Source organism: Bidens hawaiensis, unplaced genomic scaffold, assembly GCF_021521415.1.
Source record: "Bidens hawaiensis isolate Kalapana, Puna unplaced genomic scaffold, B.hawaiensis_p1.1 tig00008535_1, whole genome shotgun sequence".
In the NCBI taxonomy this organism is placed as follows: domain Eukaryota; kingdom Viridiplantae; phylum Streptophyta; class Magnoliopsida; order Asterales; family Asteraceae; genus Bidens; species Bidens hawaiensis.
In genome coordinates this window covers 382,584-401,680 of record NW_027491610.1, presented here as the reverse complement: position 1 = coordinate 401,680, position 19,097 = coordinate 382,584, and the positions used below count along the sequence as shown (strand labels likewise).

Genomic DNA, 19,097 nt, shown 5'->3' with positions numbered 1-19,097 from the left:
ACCTTGGGTCGGTGCTCGGTTTCCTTCTTGATTTCGGCTAGAGATAAGGAAGAACTAGAGAGAAATATTAAGTGTGTGTTTTGGTGGTGTATGGAATATGTGAGAATAAGGATTAAATGGTGATTAATGGTATTTATATTTAGGGATCATGGGCTCAAGCCCATGGACTCTCCTTCCTTCTTTCATAACTCAAGTCCATAACCCATATCCATTACCCAACACCAGCCCAACCCATACCAACTCCTACTCTATTTATTTATTTCCCGATAACCCGAGTAAACTTTCCTTCTATTATTAAATAATATAATTAATATAATTTTGGAAATTTCGGGATGTTACAATGAGATACTCGAGATCGGCTCGTGAAAAGCTCGATCGAGTTGAGCTTAAATAAGCCCGAGCTCGAGTCTAAAAGCAAGCTCGTTTAATAAAACTTAATTAGTATATAAACATTAGTTAATAAATAGTAAACGAGCCGAGCTCGAGCTTGAAAAATTATTCAGGAGCCAAACCCCAGCTTTAGAAATAGAGATTATAACAAGCCGAGCTCGAGTTCTGTGTAAGTTAAACGGGCTAAACTCGGGCCCAGTTCGGCTTGTTTACACCCCATTGAAGAGCTTCGTCTTTTACCATTAATTGTCTAGATTCAATTAAATGGTATTGGGCCTGTGTTGACAATCGTAACCACTACTTAGAGCATTCTTAATCCATTCTCTAAATTATATGAGAGGGTTCTTTATTTTTTAGAGATGGTTAAAAGTTGTTCTAAGAGGAGGAGACATAAAATGTTATTGTTTATGGTTAAATTTGGATAAACACACTGTTCACCTCTATAATTTTTTAATGTTTTTTTTGAAAGGGTTGTAAGTGAAATAGAGAGAAAATGTAATGATAAAAGTATAAAAAAATATTATTTAATTAAAAATGAAAGAGAAAATATGATGTTTTTAATGCAATTATAGAGATAGAGATAGAAAATGGATTGAAAATCCTCTAATAAATCAGTCCTTTGAAGTAAGATTGTAGAGAGTCAAAATAAGACTAAGAATTGGTTTACGCCTTTGTTTTTTTTTTTTTTTTTTTTTATCAATTAAATGTTATAATAATAATAATAAGTTATAGCGAACAAGGTTTTGTATGAGTGCCTTGGGGGAAGTGGAGATTTGGACCGGAGATAAGGTTTCAAGTTCGATTTTGATCCCATCCGAGTTTTATCGTATTGGGCTTCCGGCCGATGGGTTTTCTCCAGAAAAAGGAAATGATGGGCTTGGGCTACCTAGCGCTATATGTGATCATGGACGTACGAGGCTGCCTTTTGCCATTAGATTACCCAGAATATCCGGACTTTATTTGTTGGTTGTAAAAAAATTGAATTTGTTATATTCTAAGAAGCATTGTACATCATGATAAACCATAAAATATAAATGTGAAAAAACAACTTTAGCCATATGCAATTTACAAAATTGAGTCTTCTAACAATATTTTGAACTATTAAGGATTTTATGAATTTTACTATATAGTGTTTAAATGATATCAAGTCCATTCAGGAGCCCGATAGAAACACTACTTGGATAACTGAGTCCCAACTATGAGCTCCATACTAATGTGTAGAGCCACGAGGTCTAGTTATACGATTTTCTTACCGTGTCAATTCTATAACCGGACAAACATTAATATCATATGAAATGTGTGAAAACAACTATTGTGACACGGTCACACTTATGATACATTAAATACAATATCCCGTTAGCAGTGGAAAATATATTATAGGCAAAATAGTTGTTTATAGGTAAAATAAGGTGATAAAATGTTTGATACTACGTTGCATTTGTTCTCTGAAACAGACTACTATAAAAGGCAACCTTAACGACTAGATGGCACTTCATCTCATTTAATACACACTATTATTACCGTCATTTGATATTCTCTCAACTCAAATATTTACTAATGCCATTTGATACTCATTTAAAAAATATTTATTCTATTGTCGGAGTCGAGTCACAGAGGAAAACCCCATTCTAACGGGATTGGTTAGTCGTGATTAACTGAACACCAAAGGGAAATAAGAACATAGATTTACACATGTTAGAATTTGCGAAGTGTCATATTGCCCTAAGCTAGACGCATGTGAGTGAATCTCTTTTTTATTACCTTATCGAAAGACTATCAAAAGTTGCTATGAATTTGAATAATGGATGAAAAACTGCATTAAAACTAAGCACCGGCCACGAAGGGATACCAATGGCATCAATCAATAGCAACTAGGTCCATCGGTATTAATTGATCATCATTAGTAAGACAGTTGCTGGTGACAACCACTAATAAATGGTACCTAAGTTCCATACACATTTTCGAATCACGATTTAAATTTACATATTCATTATTGTTTTTTTTTTTGAATTATCCGATTAAACTTTCTATCAGTACCATAAAATAGTTAAATATGATATTCATCTTAACATGATTCAACACGATATCCAGGCCTGTATGAATTTTTATAAAACTTACGTTGTTTTGGGTAGTTCGAATAAAATATTCCCGGAGTGACCGTTATGTTCATACGTCCGTTCGACACAATGCCTAAATTATTTGTATCATCACTTGTTATCTTAGGCTGAGGGGTGTGGGGGGCTTTAGTGGGGGCTCCAACCAATAATATTATGACGTGTGGCAGAGAGAGAAACTGGATAAGGGGGTTGTTGGAGCCCTGGCCCCTGGTGTTGAGGGGCTCCAACAGGGGCTCCAGCGAATTTTTTTTTTATTTTTTTATAAATATATTCAAACAACGTATTATTAAAAAACTCATAAATTATTAAAAAAACACACATTAATATATAAAATTCAAATTACAAAAAAAAACATACTAAAAATTAAACAAACAATAGTACTTAATAATAACACTAATCTAATACAAGATCATCGGGTCGCCTCGCCCACAAATGTTCAACCAACTCATGTCGAAGATTCCCGTGTATCTCACGGCTCTTTATATTTGCTATGTTATGAAGTCTTTGTTGATCACTGATTGTGGACGGTTGTGGCGGAATGTCACCTTGGTAGTTTTGGCAGATAGCTTTGCCCTCGTCTTATAACGTCATGTTGTGTAGGATCAGACACGTGTAGACGACGTCCATTATCCTCTCCCGAGTCCAATAACGTATCGGGTTCGCCAGTACATAATATTGTTTTTTCAGAGCTCCAAAAGCTCTTTCAATATCTTTTCTAGCAGGCTCTTGCTTCTTCGTAAAATACTTCCGTTTGTCGGCGATTGGATCTGTAAAAGCTTGAACTAACAAAGCCCATTCGTTGTAAATACCATCGACCAGATAGTACCCGTACTTGAAGAGTTCTCCATTTGCAACAAAAGATTGAGGTGGTTCAACCCCGTGGATAAGGTCGTTGATCAAATGTGACTGATCGATAACATTAAGGTCGTTATTTGACCCAGCAACACCAAAAAAAGCATGCCAAAACCAAAGATCCTGTGACACCGCCGTCTCAAGTATAAGGGTCGGCCCTTCATGATCACCACGGTGGAACTGACCTCGCCAAGCCGTTGGACACATAGCCCATCCAACATGCGTACAATCAATGCTACCTAGCATCCCAGGAAAACCATGTTTTTCTGCGTGCACCTCATATATGCGTTGGATGTCATACATTGTAGGTTTACGCAGATATCTCCGAGAGTAAATCGATATGACTCCTACGTATATAAAATAATCTATAAACATATAATATATATTACAAAATGTAATAAATATTTAATAAAAACTAAAATTAATGTTTTTACCTTGGCAGAAAAAATGAAGGGATTCACGTGCAACCCTTTTCGACATCTGTAAATACTCATCCAAAGCGTCCGACGAGATACCGTACGCTAATTGACGGATAGCAGCCGTGCATTTTTGAAGAGAGGTAAAACCGGGGAGACCCCTAGCATCCTCCCTTTGTTGAAAAAAGGGATACCGTGCCTCTAAATCACTTGCTATACGCATGAACAATTGTCTGCTCATTCGGAAACGAGTTCGAAAATCCGACTCCTCGTATACCGGTTGAGGGCTAAAATAATGCCTAATCAAAGTATCGTTAGCACCCGATCGATCACGATCACGAGGTGGTGCTCTAACTCTCGGGACTCGAGGTTGATGGGCTTGATTTTGCAAGAGATCCACCACAGTTGCGGTCAAAACTCCCCCTACATGAAAAAGCAAATCATCCTCTTCGGAGGAGTCGGAATCAGACGAGTACCACGACATTTTTTTTGTATTAGTTTTGAGAGGATTTTATGAGGAAATGTATATAATTGTGAAATGAAGTATATTTTATAAAGGTATATATTTATAGTTTAAGAAAATATTTTTTTTTTAATTTAATCAAAACCATCAACGGCTATTTTCCGACTTCCTATGCAACTTTACTCTCTCTTCTCCCGCTAACCCCATCACGCTTGCATGTTTTTTCTCGCTAGCGCCCCTTTAGCGCCCCCGCTAGCGCCCCGGTGGTGTGGTGTTAGCGCCTGGGGGGGAGAGCAGAGGGGCTCTAGCGCCCCCGTTGAAGCCCCACACCCCTCAGCCTTATTATAACAAAATCAACTCAAAAGTGTAATCATTCTGTATTACTATGTTAGATCCTAGATATCTTCGCCCCCTCCGTCCAAATCAAGACCGTCCATTGACATCGTCACACATCCGACGGTCATGATTTAGTTTAAACGTATTTAATGGAACAAGTCGAAGGCAAAAGTGGAATAAAAAAATGACTAAAAGATTTAAATTAAAAGAGAAAAAAGGACTAACCACTAGTTACTTGTCCCCACGTGGATACATGTCAGCCGACAAAACTCCAATTCACCAAATATATATCTATTGATTAATTTTTTTATTTTTTAATAACGGTATGTTATCGAAAACTAGTTGGTAGATGTAGCTGAAAGCTGCTAGCTGGTGACTGAAAACTGTAGCTGGTAGGTGTAGCTTTTTAAATATATTTATATGTTTGACAGAGTAGCTGTACTTTTAATAAAATGTATAAAATTACTAAAATGGGCATAACTATAAACAATAATAGTAAATGTATTTATTTTATAAGGTTATTTAAGTAAATTAACATACTAATAGCTTCTATCTCTTTCTAAGCACTGCTAGTAGAAGCTTTAAGTTTTTTCTCATAACCTAAAAGTTTTAAGCTCCTTAAATCAAACAAGACTTTTAGTTGAATGCGAGTTTTTTCTTAAAAGCTTTAAGCTTGAAGCTCATAAAAACTAACTGCCAAACATACCCAACGTCTTTCCAAATCTACATGTAACATGAATTTAACCATCTTAGTTATTTGACGCTTTAAGCCCGACTCCAAACCTCTCATATACGGACACCCCAACAACCTGGTAAACCCCCCACTCGACAAAGACGACGAGGCTAGAATAAACGACATCTTCTTGAAGAAACAACCAGACTACCACTAAGCTAGGAAACCAATGGTGATTTAAGTTTTATTAAAAAACTATTTTAATTATTATAGGACTGCGAGAATAGTTCTTGGGTACTATTGATTTATTTTTAATAGTAGTTTTAATAATGTTATATAAAATTCACGGAAGGCTCGGAGGGTGTGCGAACATCACCATCGCCCGGGGCACATAAGTTTTGGGGCATAAACTTTTATATACATATTGCATATATATATGTATTTTGGTGTTAAAAAAATGTTATTTGCAATGGTTTATGAGATAATTACATGCTCAGAATTTGCTTATAATAAATCGGTCGATAAAAGTTTATCCATATACGTTAGCGAATAAAAATTTTTTGATAAGGCCTAAGAGCCTTTTTATTTTGGCTCGGCCGAGGTATTTTAAATTCTCGGAGACGCCCATAGATATCATTTTTATATTTTCTATATTTTTCAAAGACAATTCGAATAAAGGATTAATGTAATAAAAATGCAATGTGCTTATTGTTGATCATCCGGTGACTTTAACACCACATTAGAGCATTTTCCATGTTTAACGCCAATCATTTAAGATAAAATTTTAGGGTGTCTGTATTTTCTTGTAACTAAAGGAAGAGATACAATATATCTTTTTGATTAAACCGATAGAGATGTAGGAGATTTTTGTAGGATAAACAAAATACATAGATAGAAATGATTTTAAGTCGAATTATAGGAATGTTAAATGAGAAATAAGACCAAAAAGTTTTTTGATATTATCCTTAACTTTATTCTAATATAATCATGATACTTTTTTTAGTTGTTTACTAGTTTTATAGATTTTTTCCTATGTACTTGCAAACTACCATTCTCACCACCCTCTTCAGTAACGTCCGACTTCATAAGTTGGTTGTAGCTCAATGGTAGAGCACTCACTTTACAAGTGAGAGGTAGGATGATCAAACCTCACTACCACCAACTTATATGGGAGATATGAGGGATGACCCTGGCTTGCCAGGTTCGAGTCCTGATCTCACCCGGTTTTACCGGCTCCTCGCTGTCGTGCCGTTTGGCGGGCGTGGGGGTCGGGTTTTATCCGGTGAATCCCTCAACAGGTGGACCGCTAGGGGCTCCGTCCGTCCGGACTAGTGGCCGGCTCGGGCTACCTTTAGCCATTGGGGGCCGCGTATGGGGTACCCGACGTTACTTAGTTGGCCGTTCAAAAAATAAATAAATAAATAACGTCCGACTTCGTCCCCTTTTTGAACCTTAGACATTCTTCATATGTTACCCAAAAGGACACAAGTACATGAGTATCCATTTCTCAAATCATGAGATGTGTGACGAAAGAATGTAATATTTTTTACAGTTGTCACACCGTAAAGTTATAAAGTTAACGACTGAATCAAAACTATAAAGTTTATACTTGATTCATAGTCAGAATAGATCTAATTCTGTTATACCTTTTCAAAATATTTATCGTACATTATATCTATGCATTCAAACTATTCCACATTGCTATACTGCGCAATAACCGAATCAAAAACTTACGAAATCGAACTGAAAATAACCAATAACCGAGTTAATCGAAAATCGCTTACAAGTTATTTGTTGTACCATTTGTTCACTAAAATTTACCAAATCGAACCATTAATATTTTCATATATTTAAAGCTTTTATACATTCATTTCGTTTATTATACCATTATTTCATACAATACATCCATTTCATGTATTTATGCATCAATTTCATTTATCTGTAAGTAAAAACTTCAGACTAAATTTGATTTTGGTTACTAACCGAAATTAACTAAACCGAACCAAAAACAAAAAAAAGTTAACCGAAAAAACACACCGATTAACCAAAAACCGATTGATTACCTTGGTTGAGCCTAATAAACAAACTGAACTGGACTGGACCGAACCATACATACCCTTAGTTTTACAATAATCACACCATAAACTTATAAAATTAACACCCAAATCAGACATTCAGACCCATAAAGTTAACCCTTGGTTCGCAGTCAAACACGATCTATTTCCGTTACAACTTTTAAAAATATTTACCATGTATCATCATATCTATACGTTCAAACTATTTTCACATTAATAGAAAATTTATAACTTATTATTATTATTATTATTATTATTATTATTATATAGTGGTCGGAATACATATATATAATATGATTCTGTGGGCCTAATATTGGACCATTGAGACTCAAGCACACACATTAAGACGAATCCTATTGGCTATAAAGCTTATATAAACCGGACCTCTTGAGCCTGCATACACCAGGCCGGCCGTTCACTTAGCCACACGGCCATTTTGCACTTCCGATCTACGGGACAAAGCAAAGCCTCATCGCAAAAAGCTTCCGTCAGGTAGTTAGTTAGTTAGTTATCTTCTCATTTGATCTCACCAATCGATTTACATATTTCAAATTTATGCGTGTTAGATTTAATGAACGTATATATGTTGATTTTAGGTCTGTGATTAGTAGAGAAGCTGGTATATGCATTAGATCTGGAAATTTATGTCATGTTTTGAATTTGAATGACTGAATGCTGTGGTTTGTGATTGAATTCGTTAGGTTTTAGGTTTGAGTTTAGCTGAGAAGATGATATGTTCAATAGATCTGGAGTTTATAGGTTGTAAGTGTGTGTGAGATTATGACTGAATGCTGTGATTTGTGAATCATTAGGTTTTAGGTTTGAGGTTTGTTTAGAAGATGATGTATTTCATAGATCTGAAATTTTAGAGATTAATAATTGCTGAAGAGGGTTCCGGTATAGTACTGGTGCCGGTATTCATTTTTCATTTATCGGTATTTTTTGTTATTTTAATGGTATTGAACTGGAAAAAATGTCACTCGTTCTTGGTAATTTTTGTTAATGTTTGTGGCATCGATACCTTCCGGTTACGGTATTTTTTTGATCTTTTTTGATGGCACTGATACCGAACTGAAAAAATTGGTATCGGTATTTTTTGACACGGTACCGATATGCGTTTAGGGGATCTGATCTGAGTCATTTGCGTTACTTTAGTTCTACTTATGTAATGCAAGTAATTTATTTTGATGACTATAAGCAGTCTAAAGTCTAAACAAACATTGGAACAGTTTCATTTCATTTTTGTAAAGTTTACTCTTTTGGTTTAGCTTTTCTCTTGGATAAAGTGTTTTTTTAAGTACAAAAATAATAGTGTTTTTTACGTGTTTTAACTCCATAATCGTGAAATAATCAATAACACGTATCTACCTATGCTCGCGTATAATATAGTAAATTTTACGTGTTTCAATTCTTTCACGTTTTTTATTTATTCTCGATTAAAGAGGTCAAATTTGTATATTACAAGACATTTACGATGATATTGAGACGTCTATATCAGAGATCAATTTTCAAAATTCTCTACTTTTTATTGAAGTTACATGGTTGTGGATTTATAAGACGTTTGCTTCACTCAATATCTATTTCAGCTCAATAACTGACACATAATTGTTTTACTGTTTGGCAAAGTTTTCTCATTTTAAAGGTCACTGATCTGTTTCTAACTTTTCAAGTAATACACCAATACCTTATTGGCTTATTATTGCTGGAGTGGCTTTTAAGCTGTACAAATTTTATATTAATAAACAAGTTAAGCTTGAAAGAGGATTTGATACGTAAAGTAAATCAATTTTGATTAGAGAAGCCAGAAAAACACGTATTTTTATTGATTTAGAAACTGTTTATTTTTCTATCCCATTTTTTTCAAACTTGGTCTTTACACTCATTGATGATTTTTTTTCGACTCACATGTCCTAAAACAAGTATAACAAATGATAGTTGAATCTTGTGATATACAAAATCAATGTCACAAATTATACCAGAAAAGAAAGTTGCAACTTTGCCCCAGAGGAAATGCTTTTATTATATTTTGACACTAGACTTTTTTTATGCACCACACACGTGATATTTGTTTTTTACTTTTTATTTGTTATGTGTCTTTTTCTTCAGCCTCATGTGCCTTACCTAACTCTGGCAACTTAGTAAATAACTTATATTATTTTATTATTTTATTATTTTATTTGTTTATATTTCAACTACATATTAATTGTACTTTTATGGTCCAAGTTGATAAATATGCCCTTATCAACTGTCTCGGTTTTGGCATATGCCTACGTCGATTTTGTCCAATCAAATAATGTTGCTATCATATGAATTTTCTTGTTTCCTCCTTTTATTTGGATTTTGGATATATGCAGTATATTCTTAATTTCTTTGATATTAATTATTGAGGTTTTAAGTTTTTTTTTACTTCTATATATTAGTTTCACGGTGCACAGTCGAACTTGAGACAAACTCTGGTTCGCTTAAGGTACTGTGCACGAGCTCGGCGCTACAGGTTTTTCTCAACATGTAAAAATAATTAACAATTTATAAATGAGGCAAGTTCGAATTTGGAAAAACAACTCACGTGCTGGGCTTTTGAAAAGAGCTTGAAACTGGTTGAGCTTGAGCTCTCGTAAATCAAAACGAGTCAAGCTTGAGCCTAGTTGAGCTCGGACACAAGTTGTCCTCACAACAACAAGATGTGAATCCGTGTTTGATTGTATCAACTTGTAAAATTAAATCATTATATTTGAAGTGTTTTAAGGAAGTAAAACACTACAATATGTGTTATATTTGCATTTACTTTATTAGATAATTGTGGTCAAAATTGGAATGCTAACATGTTTTAGTGGCTTTTTATTTGAAGAATGCAAACCATTGAATATTGCCTAGTTGATGTATTTTCAATCTATCAAAACACGTCACTTTTCAGAGAACTGTATCCAAATTATTAAATAAGTGTTTGGTGTCTGTCTTTTTGCATTGATATTATTTTGTCATCTTTCTTTCATGGACGCAGGACGCCGAACTACTTTATGTGTAATATTTTAATACATGTATACTTAGATTTAGATCCGGTTTTATGCTTCCTTGCTTGTGTCCACCCTTTAGTTTTAAAAATAGGCAAGTGCTGTACCCACATATTAAAGTTGTTTTTAAAATATTTTGTTAAGAAACAATGAATAATGATTTAAGAATTTCACAATCACTTGTTCAGAAACATATTTTGTAAAGTTGAAATAAGCACATGACCTGCCTAATTGGTAATTAAGACCAGTTCTTTTCCTTACCAAATGGTCCCATTTGGATCTCTTTAAAAACCCATAAATAAAAAATCTTTGGTTTATAAAGTTTGATCCTCACAGCAATTCACACTTGAAAGTAATATTCATTTTTTGATCTTTTTGCAGGTAAGTTAACCATGGGTGCAGGAGGGCGAATGTCGAACCCGGTCAACGGTCAAACCAAACCCGACTCAAAAACACTCGAACGGGTTCCTTACCAAAAACCCCCGTTCACCGTTGGAGACGTCAAAAAGGCGATCCCGCCCCATTGTTTCAACAGATCGGTCCTTCGTTCGTTCTCCTATGTCGTGTATGACCTCACCATTGCCTCCATATTTTATTACATCGCCAATAATTATATCCCGCTCCTCCCTAGCCCACTCACCTATGTGGCATGGCCCGTTTACTGGGCCTGTCAAGGATGTGTCTTAACCGGGGTTTGGGTCATAGCCCACGAGTGCGGTCATCACGCGTTTAGTGACTACCAATGGCTTGACGACACCGTGGGCCTTGTTCTACACTCGGCCCTACTCGTACCCTACTTTTCATGGAAATATAGCCACCGTCGCCACCACTCGAACACTGGCTCGATCGAGCACGATGAAGTTTTCGTCCCGAAACTAAAGTCAGGTGTCCGGTCAACCGCTAGATACCTAAACAATCCACCAGGCCGAATCTTCACCCTCCTCGTTACCCTAACCCTCGGCTGGCCCTTGTACCTCATGTTCAATGTTTCGGGCCGGTACTATGACCGCTTTGCGTGCCATTTTGACCCAAACAGCCCAATTTACTCTAACCGCGAACGGGCCCAAATATTTATCTCTGACGCGGGTATTTTAGCAGTGTTTTACATCCTCTTCCGTCTTGCGATGACCAAAGGGCTCGTGTGGGTGTTGACCATGTACGCTGGCCCGTTGCTCGTGGTGAACGGATTCCTTGTCCTAATCACATTCTTACAACACACTCACCCATCACTACCTCACTACGACTCAACCGAATGGGACTGGCTCCGTGGGGCTCTAGCCACTATTGACCGTGACTATGGGATCCTAAACAAGGTGTTCCATAACATAACCGATACTCACGTGACACACCATTTGTTCTCGACAATGCCTCATTATCACGCGATGGAAGCCACAAAAGCGATCAAACCGATCTTGGGTGATTACTATCAGTTTGATGGGACTTCGATTTTTAAGGCGATGTATAGAGAAACTAAGGAATGCATTTATGTTGACAAAGACGAGGAGGTTAAGGATGGTGTTTATTGGTACCGTAATAACATATGATTCGTCAAGAGAGTGTTTAGGTTATGTCTGGTTTGTGTTGTGTCGTTTAAGATGGGCATGGAGTTGTAATAAGTGTTGTACTTGAACTATTATTGTGTTTCTAGACTATCTTCTTTGTCTTTTAAGGGGTTTACATTAGTCTTAGTGTTGTTTTTCTCCTTGTTCTTTAGCATAAATCTTAAATCACAGGCTAAAACCCTAAACGTATCGAATGTTTAGCTGAGTTAGCAGTTTACTTATGTTTGTTTTTTAATAAACTGAATGAAGATTTTTTAAACAAATGAACATAAACACTTGTTTTGTTTGTTCATTTGTGTTTTCTTCAAGGTAAATGAATGGACATGAAAAAGCCCCTTATGTGTTTGCTCGGTTCATTTTCAAGTCTATTCCCATTTTTGTTCAATTTCATTACCATTCCAACTTTTGTTTAATGTTTGTGTTTGAACAAACTTGTTGGTTTGGATTTAGTTTAAATAGACTCGGGCCAAATAAAACTGTATGAAGATTGTTGCAGGTGTTCCCATAGATATCATAGTGTTGTGAATAAGGAATTAACATTCCTGCAAACTTTGCTCTACCATAGCATGCCATTATAAATAGTATTTAATAAAAACACAAATTACGCCAGTGTGGCTTACGGGGGAATGAAATAAAGCAAGAGCTTAAGGCCCCTATTTTCCAAGGCTCCCGAATTCTATCAAAACAAATTGTACTTTAGTTAATTTAAGCTTTGAGATTGCCGGTTGTGGGATTTGTGACCCATTAATCATAGTACCAAAAGTTTTCTTTTACCAAAGTTGCCCTGAGACCCTGATTTTGTCAATCGCTTTGGAGCCGACTGCACGACCCTGTACTTTCGGGCCTTAAAATAGGCTGCACTCTTTGGGTCACAACACTTCTTGCCAGCTACCAACCCGTCTCTTTGTCGAATAGCTTTAACCCGCTACTAGCCCAAACACATTAGTAGCCCAATCCACTACAAGCTCAGCTACAATCCCAACACCTTAACCTGAAACGTTCTTGACCTGAAAATATGGAACTGTAACATTTAACCACTAATTAAATTGTTTAATCTTTAACCATTTTAACATGTTGGTTTTCATTTTTTTCTAAATGTTTTCTATACACTTCGAATAAATGCCACTTTTCATAAATTCTATTGCCTACAATACGTTCAGGTCATGCACTTACCTTGTTTCTTCAATGTCGACAAAAGTTACTTTGTTCGACCTGTTAGGCTGTTACCCAGCCCACCACGTGGCCACCTATATTCCTTGTTACGGTGATTAGATGGTGTTTTGGTCAGTGGGAAGCATGTTTGACTTCAGTTCACGGATCACTTGAGAAACAAGTGTACTTTTATGTGGATTTGTAGGTTTGGGTGAAAAAGAGTAAAATCAATGTATACGGAAAATGAAAATATAGTTGACTTTATTTGAATATACAGGCACTATTCTATGATTGTCTTTATAACTGAAATTCAAGTATTTAACAACTTATAAATAATTAAGTAAACTCATAAGTTGTACTCGTAAAGTCATGCATTATCCATACTCACACATGCTCATCTAGTCATCATGCATAATGTATGCATTGGCAGCTTACATCTAGTATGTAAGTTGTGGGTTTACGGGAACTCACTGAGTTTCGGTTTTTTAATAGAATGCCTATATTAAATATTGGAGTGAACCCACGTATAAAATGATAAATGTATCAATAAAGAAAGTGAATTGTGGTCTAGTGGAAAGTTTTACTCCTTATAAAGTGGCAACCTGGGTTTGAAACTCCTTAGGCACGTAGCATTTATTTTCTTGTTTTCTTTTTTTGTTTAATCCATTTAAGTCATAGGTAATCAGATCCAAAACTCATGCATTCTTTACCTTCCTTTCACTGTAATTCCTTAAAGCCTTTAAGAAAAGGCTTGAACCAGTTTCTTCTTTATCCCTTCCATTTTCATCTATCAATTTTATGTATTTCATATGTTGATTTGTACTCTGTTAATGAACATTTTTTTTTCAAATATTATGATTTTCATTGAAATTTGTTAACTAAAAATCGACAAAATAACTTTAATTAGGGTGATTCAGCTATAATATAATTTTGGTTTTGATTTAAATCATTAGGTCATATGGTCAAACAATATGTAGTATTTTTAGTTCAAAAGAATCGAATTTATGTTATGTGTTTTTGATTTCTAATGACGATGTTTGTTTTTTTTGTTATTGTATGTATTTATATTACGTGATGAATCTTATCCTACCGAACCGTTGAACCGATCTGAAAATTTTTATGTCCGGTCATATAAAATTAAAGCAACTAAAACAGTGAATCCACTGAAAGAAAATTCTGGATCTGCCACTGGCTTACATATGTTATATTACAACTTACAAGGATAACTGTATATAATAACGGGCTTAACATTACATGGATAACCTAATGGAAAAAGTATAACAATGGATGAATCAGATTTAGTTATTGTCTTTGTGCCCGGTCAACCACCTTAGGGTGCATTTGGTTTGTTGAATGTTTTGGGGTTAGAATTGAAACCAAAGGAATTGAATTTGCTTAGGAATGATAACTTGTTAGAATGGGACTCTCATTTCCATTTTTGATATGTTTGGTTGCTAATGATTTGGAAACAATCACCCTGACCAAATAATTTGAGAGTTGATTCTCTTAAACCCTCGCAATTAAGTGAATCATAAGCTTTGTCGATATCAACCCTAAATAACATGCCTTTCTTATTACACCGTCACATCCACGCAACAACTTCGCCCGACCAAGAAGGCTAACTCCATGGAATATAAATTACTGATAACACCCTTGAGACGATTGAACAAAACCTTTGACAACACCTTATTAATACAATAATACACCATGTAAGGCTTATAGGTCTATATTGCTTGGGTCTCGATTGACATTTTACAAATGAGGTGTAAGCTAGTGTTAGGCAACGACGTGCCATAGACTAGACTAACCTCAAGGTGAATAATAATCAACAATTAAAATAAATTGCATTAAAGAAAATGAAATACTTTGTTATTTTGTAAGTTATCCATGTAACTTACATTATCATTTAGAAAGCAATAAATGGATAACCCGATGTTAATTTGGATGCTTCAACATTTTGACATTCTCTTTTCTCCATTTGAGCTGTCTTCTAACCACGTAAAAACTTTCATATCGGTGGGGTTGAGCAATTTCTTATACGGACTTCTTAACACGACACTAAGTTAAACTAGTTTGGATTTGTACTTAACAAATTTCGTGTCTTAAACATGTTGACACTTTTAAAACACATTCACCACATATGTAACAGTTATTGTCCTAAATAGGTCATGTCGTGAGACATGTTTTAAAAAAGGTTCGCGGTTGAAAAAAATGCCATGATTCGTTCTTGTATGCGCCACATGTAGTGGTGTGCATGAGTCGCTTTTGTCCCAAAACCATAGCCATTGCTGGTCGGTTATGACATTTCGTATAATTGGTTTTAAAGGTTATAACGTGTCAGTTAACTATGAGTTTGGATCTAGCTAAAAGCAGCTCAAAACAACATAATTAGATATTATTAAACATTTATAGATAATTGCATATTACATAAAATTAAAAAATACATATAATCGGTCTGTTTGGTTTAGCGGGTATGGAAACCTTATTAACCATAACCGACCCAGTTATCGGTTTTAAATAAATCTTTTAATCAACCCACCGGTTTTGGTATGACTCGGTTATATCGGTTCCGCAAACCCTAATCATATACAATCGTATCTTATCTATCGTGTCGTGTCAAACCTATTATCCGGAAAGTTCCAATTGCTTATGCACACAACATGACACGTACACATTATAACTTTGACTTGACGGTATCGGTCAAACTAATTCTGTTATATTTTCTGTTATTATTTTCAAACGAACTCAAATTTTAAATACAACTGACACCAGTGCACTTGTCACACTCACATTCATTCCTTACTCACTTTTAAACCGTCGCTAATTCGTTGTTCATTCTCCGGCGAACACTTTCGTCTCCGATCATCTTTTCTCCACCGCCGTCAAACTTCGAACACATCGTTCGCAGTTAAAGCAACTGAACACTGTTCATAGATTACGTAATTGTACGAAACAAATTCAATCAACTGTAAGTGCTCTGTTTCTTTGTTATCAGTTGTGATCATTTTCGTTCAAATTAAACGTCAATTTGTGATAAATGTTACTGTTTGAAGTAATGGGTTTCTTGGGTTATTGATATAGTAATTAATTGCGTTTGTAATTATGAATTTGATACGTGAATTTTGCTGGGTTTTTGGGTTCTTGAAGTATGAAGTTATGATCCATTTCTTTCGAATTAATCGTCAATTCGTGATATATTATACTGTTTGAAGTAATGAGGTTTCTGGGTTTTTGATTTAGTAACTAATTGTGTTTGTAATTATGAATTTTGCTGGGTTTATTGGTTCTTGAATTATTAATTTGGTTGGAATTAAACGTTAATTTGTGACTGTTTATACATTTTGAAGTACTGGGTTTCTTGGATTATTGATTTAGTAATCATTAACTGTAATTGCTCTGTTACTCTGTTATGAAATTGATCAATTTGGTTCGAATTAACCGTCAGTTTATGATATACTGTACTCTTTGAAATGATAGGGTTAATGGGTTCTTGATTTAGTAACTAATTGTGTTCATACTTATGAATTTGCCGGGTTTTGTAAGTTCTTGATTTTGCATAAACGGGTTTATAATTATGAGTTTATGATCAATTTCGTTCGAATTAAACGTCAATTTGTGATTGTTTATACTCTTTTATATAATGGGTTTCTTGGGTTTTTGATTTAGTAATCAATTGTGTTCGTAATTATGAATTTGAAATGTGAAAATTGGTGGGTTTTTGGTTTCTTGATTTAGTGTTAATGTGGGTTAGGGTTTTAATTGTGTTTCAGTTGCATTGATTGTTAATATTAATATCTTTTGGAATCTTGAATCCATAATGTGTTTCATATATCATTGATTACTTGAACTCTAAATTAGTTTCTGGATTTATGAACTTAATGAAATTGATCATAATGTGTGCACGGTTTGATTTGGGTCGGTTTTGGACTAAAACCGATTTTGGGTTTTCTTGATTTTGATAATTGGGCTTCAAATGTTTGGGCCGAAAAATTTGGCCCAAGATATTGGATTCGGTTTCGGATTTTGTGGTTCATTTCGGTTATTATGACTCGGTTCGGTTTGGTTTGGTTTTGACTACCGTCCATATTATGAACTGTATAAAATTTGATCATAGTAAGTTGGCCCGTTTGGTTTTGGTTATTATGGGTCGTTTCGTTTTTTGGGGTTTAACAACATACCGAACCGAACCGTGGGTTTTTAGAACACATGAAACTAAACTGTCGGTTTTTATTACTGTTTAGGTTTTTCAGTTATTTTGGTTACTGTTCGGTTTTATGCACATTATTAATATTCTTGTTAAACTTTTTACAGAGTGGATATTAAGAAGGTACAGCAGGATGCTTACTTGGGCGAAAAACTTACTGCGTTCGAACAAGAATGTTGAGCTGGACCCTCCCAATGGTCTCGATCCACTGGTCTGGTTTAGAGATTTGGAACAGCACGCGTTCGGTGAGTACTCATTTGCTGCTGTGCAAGGAAATACGGCTGTTGAAGATTTCAGCCAAGTGGAAACAGGTCACCAAGCAACGTTTATCGGTGTTTATGACGGTCATGGCGGCCGGCAAGCAGCAGATTTCACCTGTGATCAGTTGTTTCCTCATGTTATCGGTGAGTCATATTTGTTGCTTTTATGTTAATCACATAAATGATGGTTTGGTTTTATGTTTTTGCAAAAAATGTTTTTTTTTCTTTGGTTTCGGTTTAGCTTGTACTGAAAACCGATAACTGAACGCAGCCCAAAACAACGGTTTAGTTTGGTTTTATGTTTTTGAGAAAACCAAATTTTCGGTTCGTTGACGGTTTTGCATGTCTTAAAAATCGAAAAAACCAAACAGTACCTTAAAAAAAGACTAATGTTATTGAATTTATGGATTCTGATTTTTATTTTTGAATGTTATAATAATTTATAGATAGTATTGGACAAAATGGAACATCACAAAACACCTTAAGAGATGCTATTGCTGCAACTGAGGAAGGCTTTTTAGCATTGGTTACTAACACTGCTGGGTTGCAACCGTTAATCCAATCAGTTGGTACTTGTTGTGTAGCCGGGATAATATCCCAAGGCACGTTATATGTTGCTAACTTGGGTGATTCGAGAGCTGTTATGGGGCGTTTAAGGGACCAAAATCAGATTGTAGCTGAACAGATAACCGAAGATCACAATGTGAGTGTGAAAGCAGTTAGAAGGGAGCTAAAGCGAGCTAATCGGGATGACCCAAATTTCGTTATTAAGAGAAATGGCGCGTGGCGTGTCAAAGGCATTATTCAGGTTCTTTTCTAACTCGTTAATTTAATTGTTAGATTAGATGTCGCGTTTTTGGTACATTTAATTATATGCTAAAATTTCTTGAAATGACAAAATTTATAATCTTATGTAATATATTTTGATTATTTATAAATTACGAAAAAGGTGTTAACGGGTCGACCGAATCGAAAACCACCTGTTTGACCCGTTACACAACTTGTATCATCTGCCCATTTTGCCACCTGTACAACTTGTGTCTTATAAATGCATACTCTTTATTACTGTCATGCTGTTTTAGATAACCAGAAGCATAGGAGATGCATACTTGAAGAGGGCAGAATTCGCACTTGGCGAGGAGTTCCCGCGGTTCCACCTTCCTCAGCCTCTCGTGAGGCCCGCTATAGGAGACCAGCCGTCATTGTACACTAGAGTGTTGACAGCGGCTGACAGCTTTGTTGTGTTTGCCTCGGATGGATTGTTTGAACATTTGAATAACACAGAAGTCGTTAAGCTTGTGCACAGATATCCCAGAGCAGTAAGTTTTTATTATATTTCATGCTGCAATTAGTTCAACCCATTTATGCTTAATTGCGTGACATTAACCCGTTCGGTTCAGTTTAAACTCGCCAAACTTTTTGGCGCGGGTCAAGTTTTAACATTTTTTGTCAACTTTTTTTTTTAAAAAAGAAATAATTAGTGTGTTAAATATGTCAAGTTTTAACATTTTTTGACAGGGTCATTAGTAATTTGGTTAAAACTGTCATGTGTACGGGTCGGGTCAATTTGTTTGACCCGAACACTT

General features: G+C 35.4%; 1 protein-coding gene and 1 long non-coding RNA gene across 3 annotated transcripts; one reads left to right on the top strand and one right to left on the bottom strand.

The window, feature by feature from the left end:
• The first annotated feature begins 7,729 nt into the window (after positions 1–7,729).
• LOC143529347 (delta(12) fatty acid desaturase FAD2) lies at positions 7,730–12,002 on the top strand. 2 transcript variants are annotated; one of them, XM_077025165.1, is made up of 2 exons: positions 7,730–7,814; positions 10,715–12,002. In XM_077025165.1, exon 2 carries the CDS (start codon positions 10,726–10,728, stop codon positions 11,875–11,877), a length of 1,152 nt encoding a protein of 383 aa, XP_076881280.1. In that variant the 5' UTR covers positions 7,730–7,814; positions 10,715–10,725; the 3' UTR covers positions 11,878–12,002. The 2 variants fall into 2 exon arrangements, with proteins under 2 accessions (XP_076881280.1, XP_076881281.1); XM_077025166.1 differs by having other exon boundaries at positions 7,736–7,821.
• A 5,901-nt stretch (positions 12,003–17,903) lies between these two features.
• Positions 17,904–18,895, bottom strand: LOC143529323 (uncharacterized). Its single transcript, XR_013134634.1, has 2 exons — positions 18,568–18,895; positions 17,904–18,387 (listed from the first exon to the last, which is right to left on the bottom strand). It is a non-coding gene; the product is annotated as an uncharacterized LOC143529323 (long non-coding RNA).
• Between the last annotated feature and the right edge of the window lie 202 nt (positions 18,896–19,097).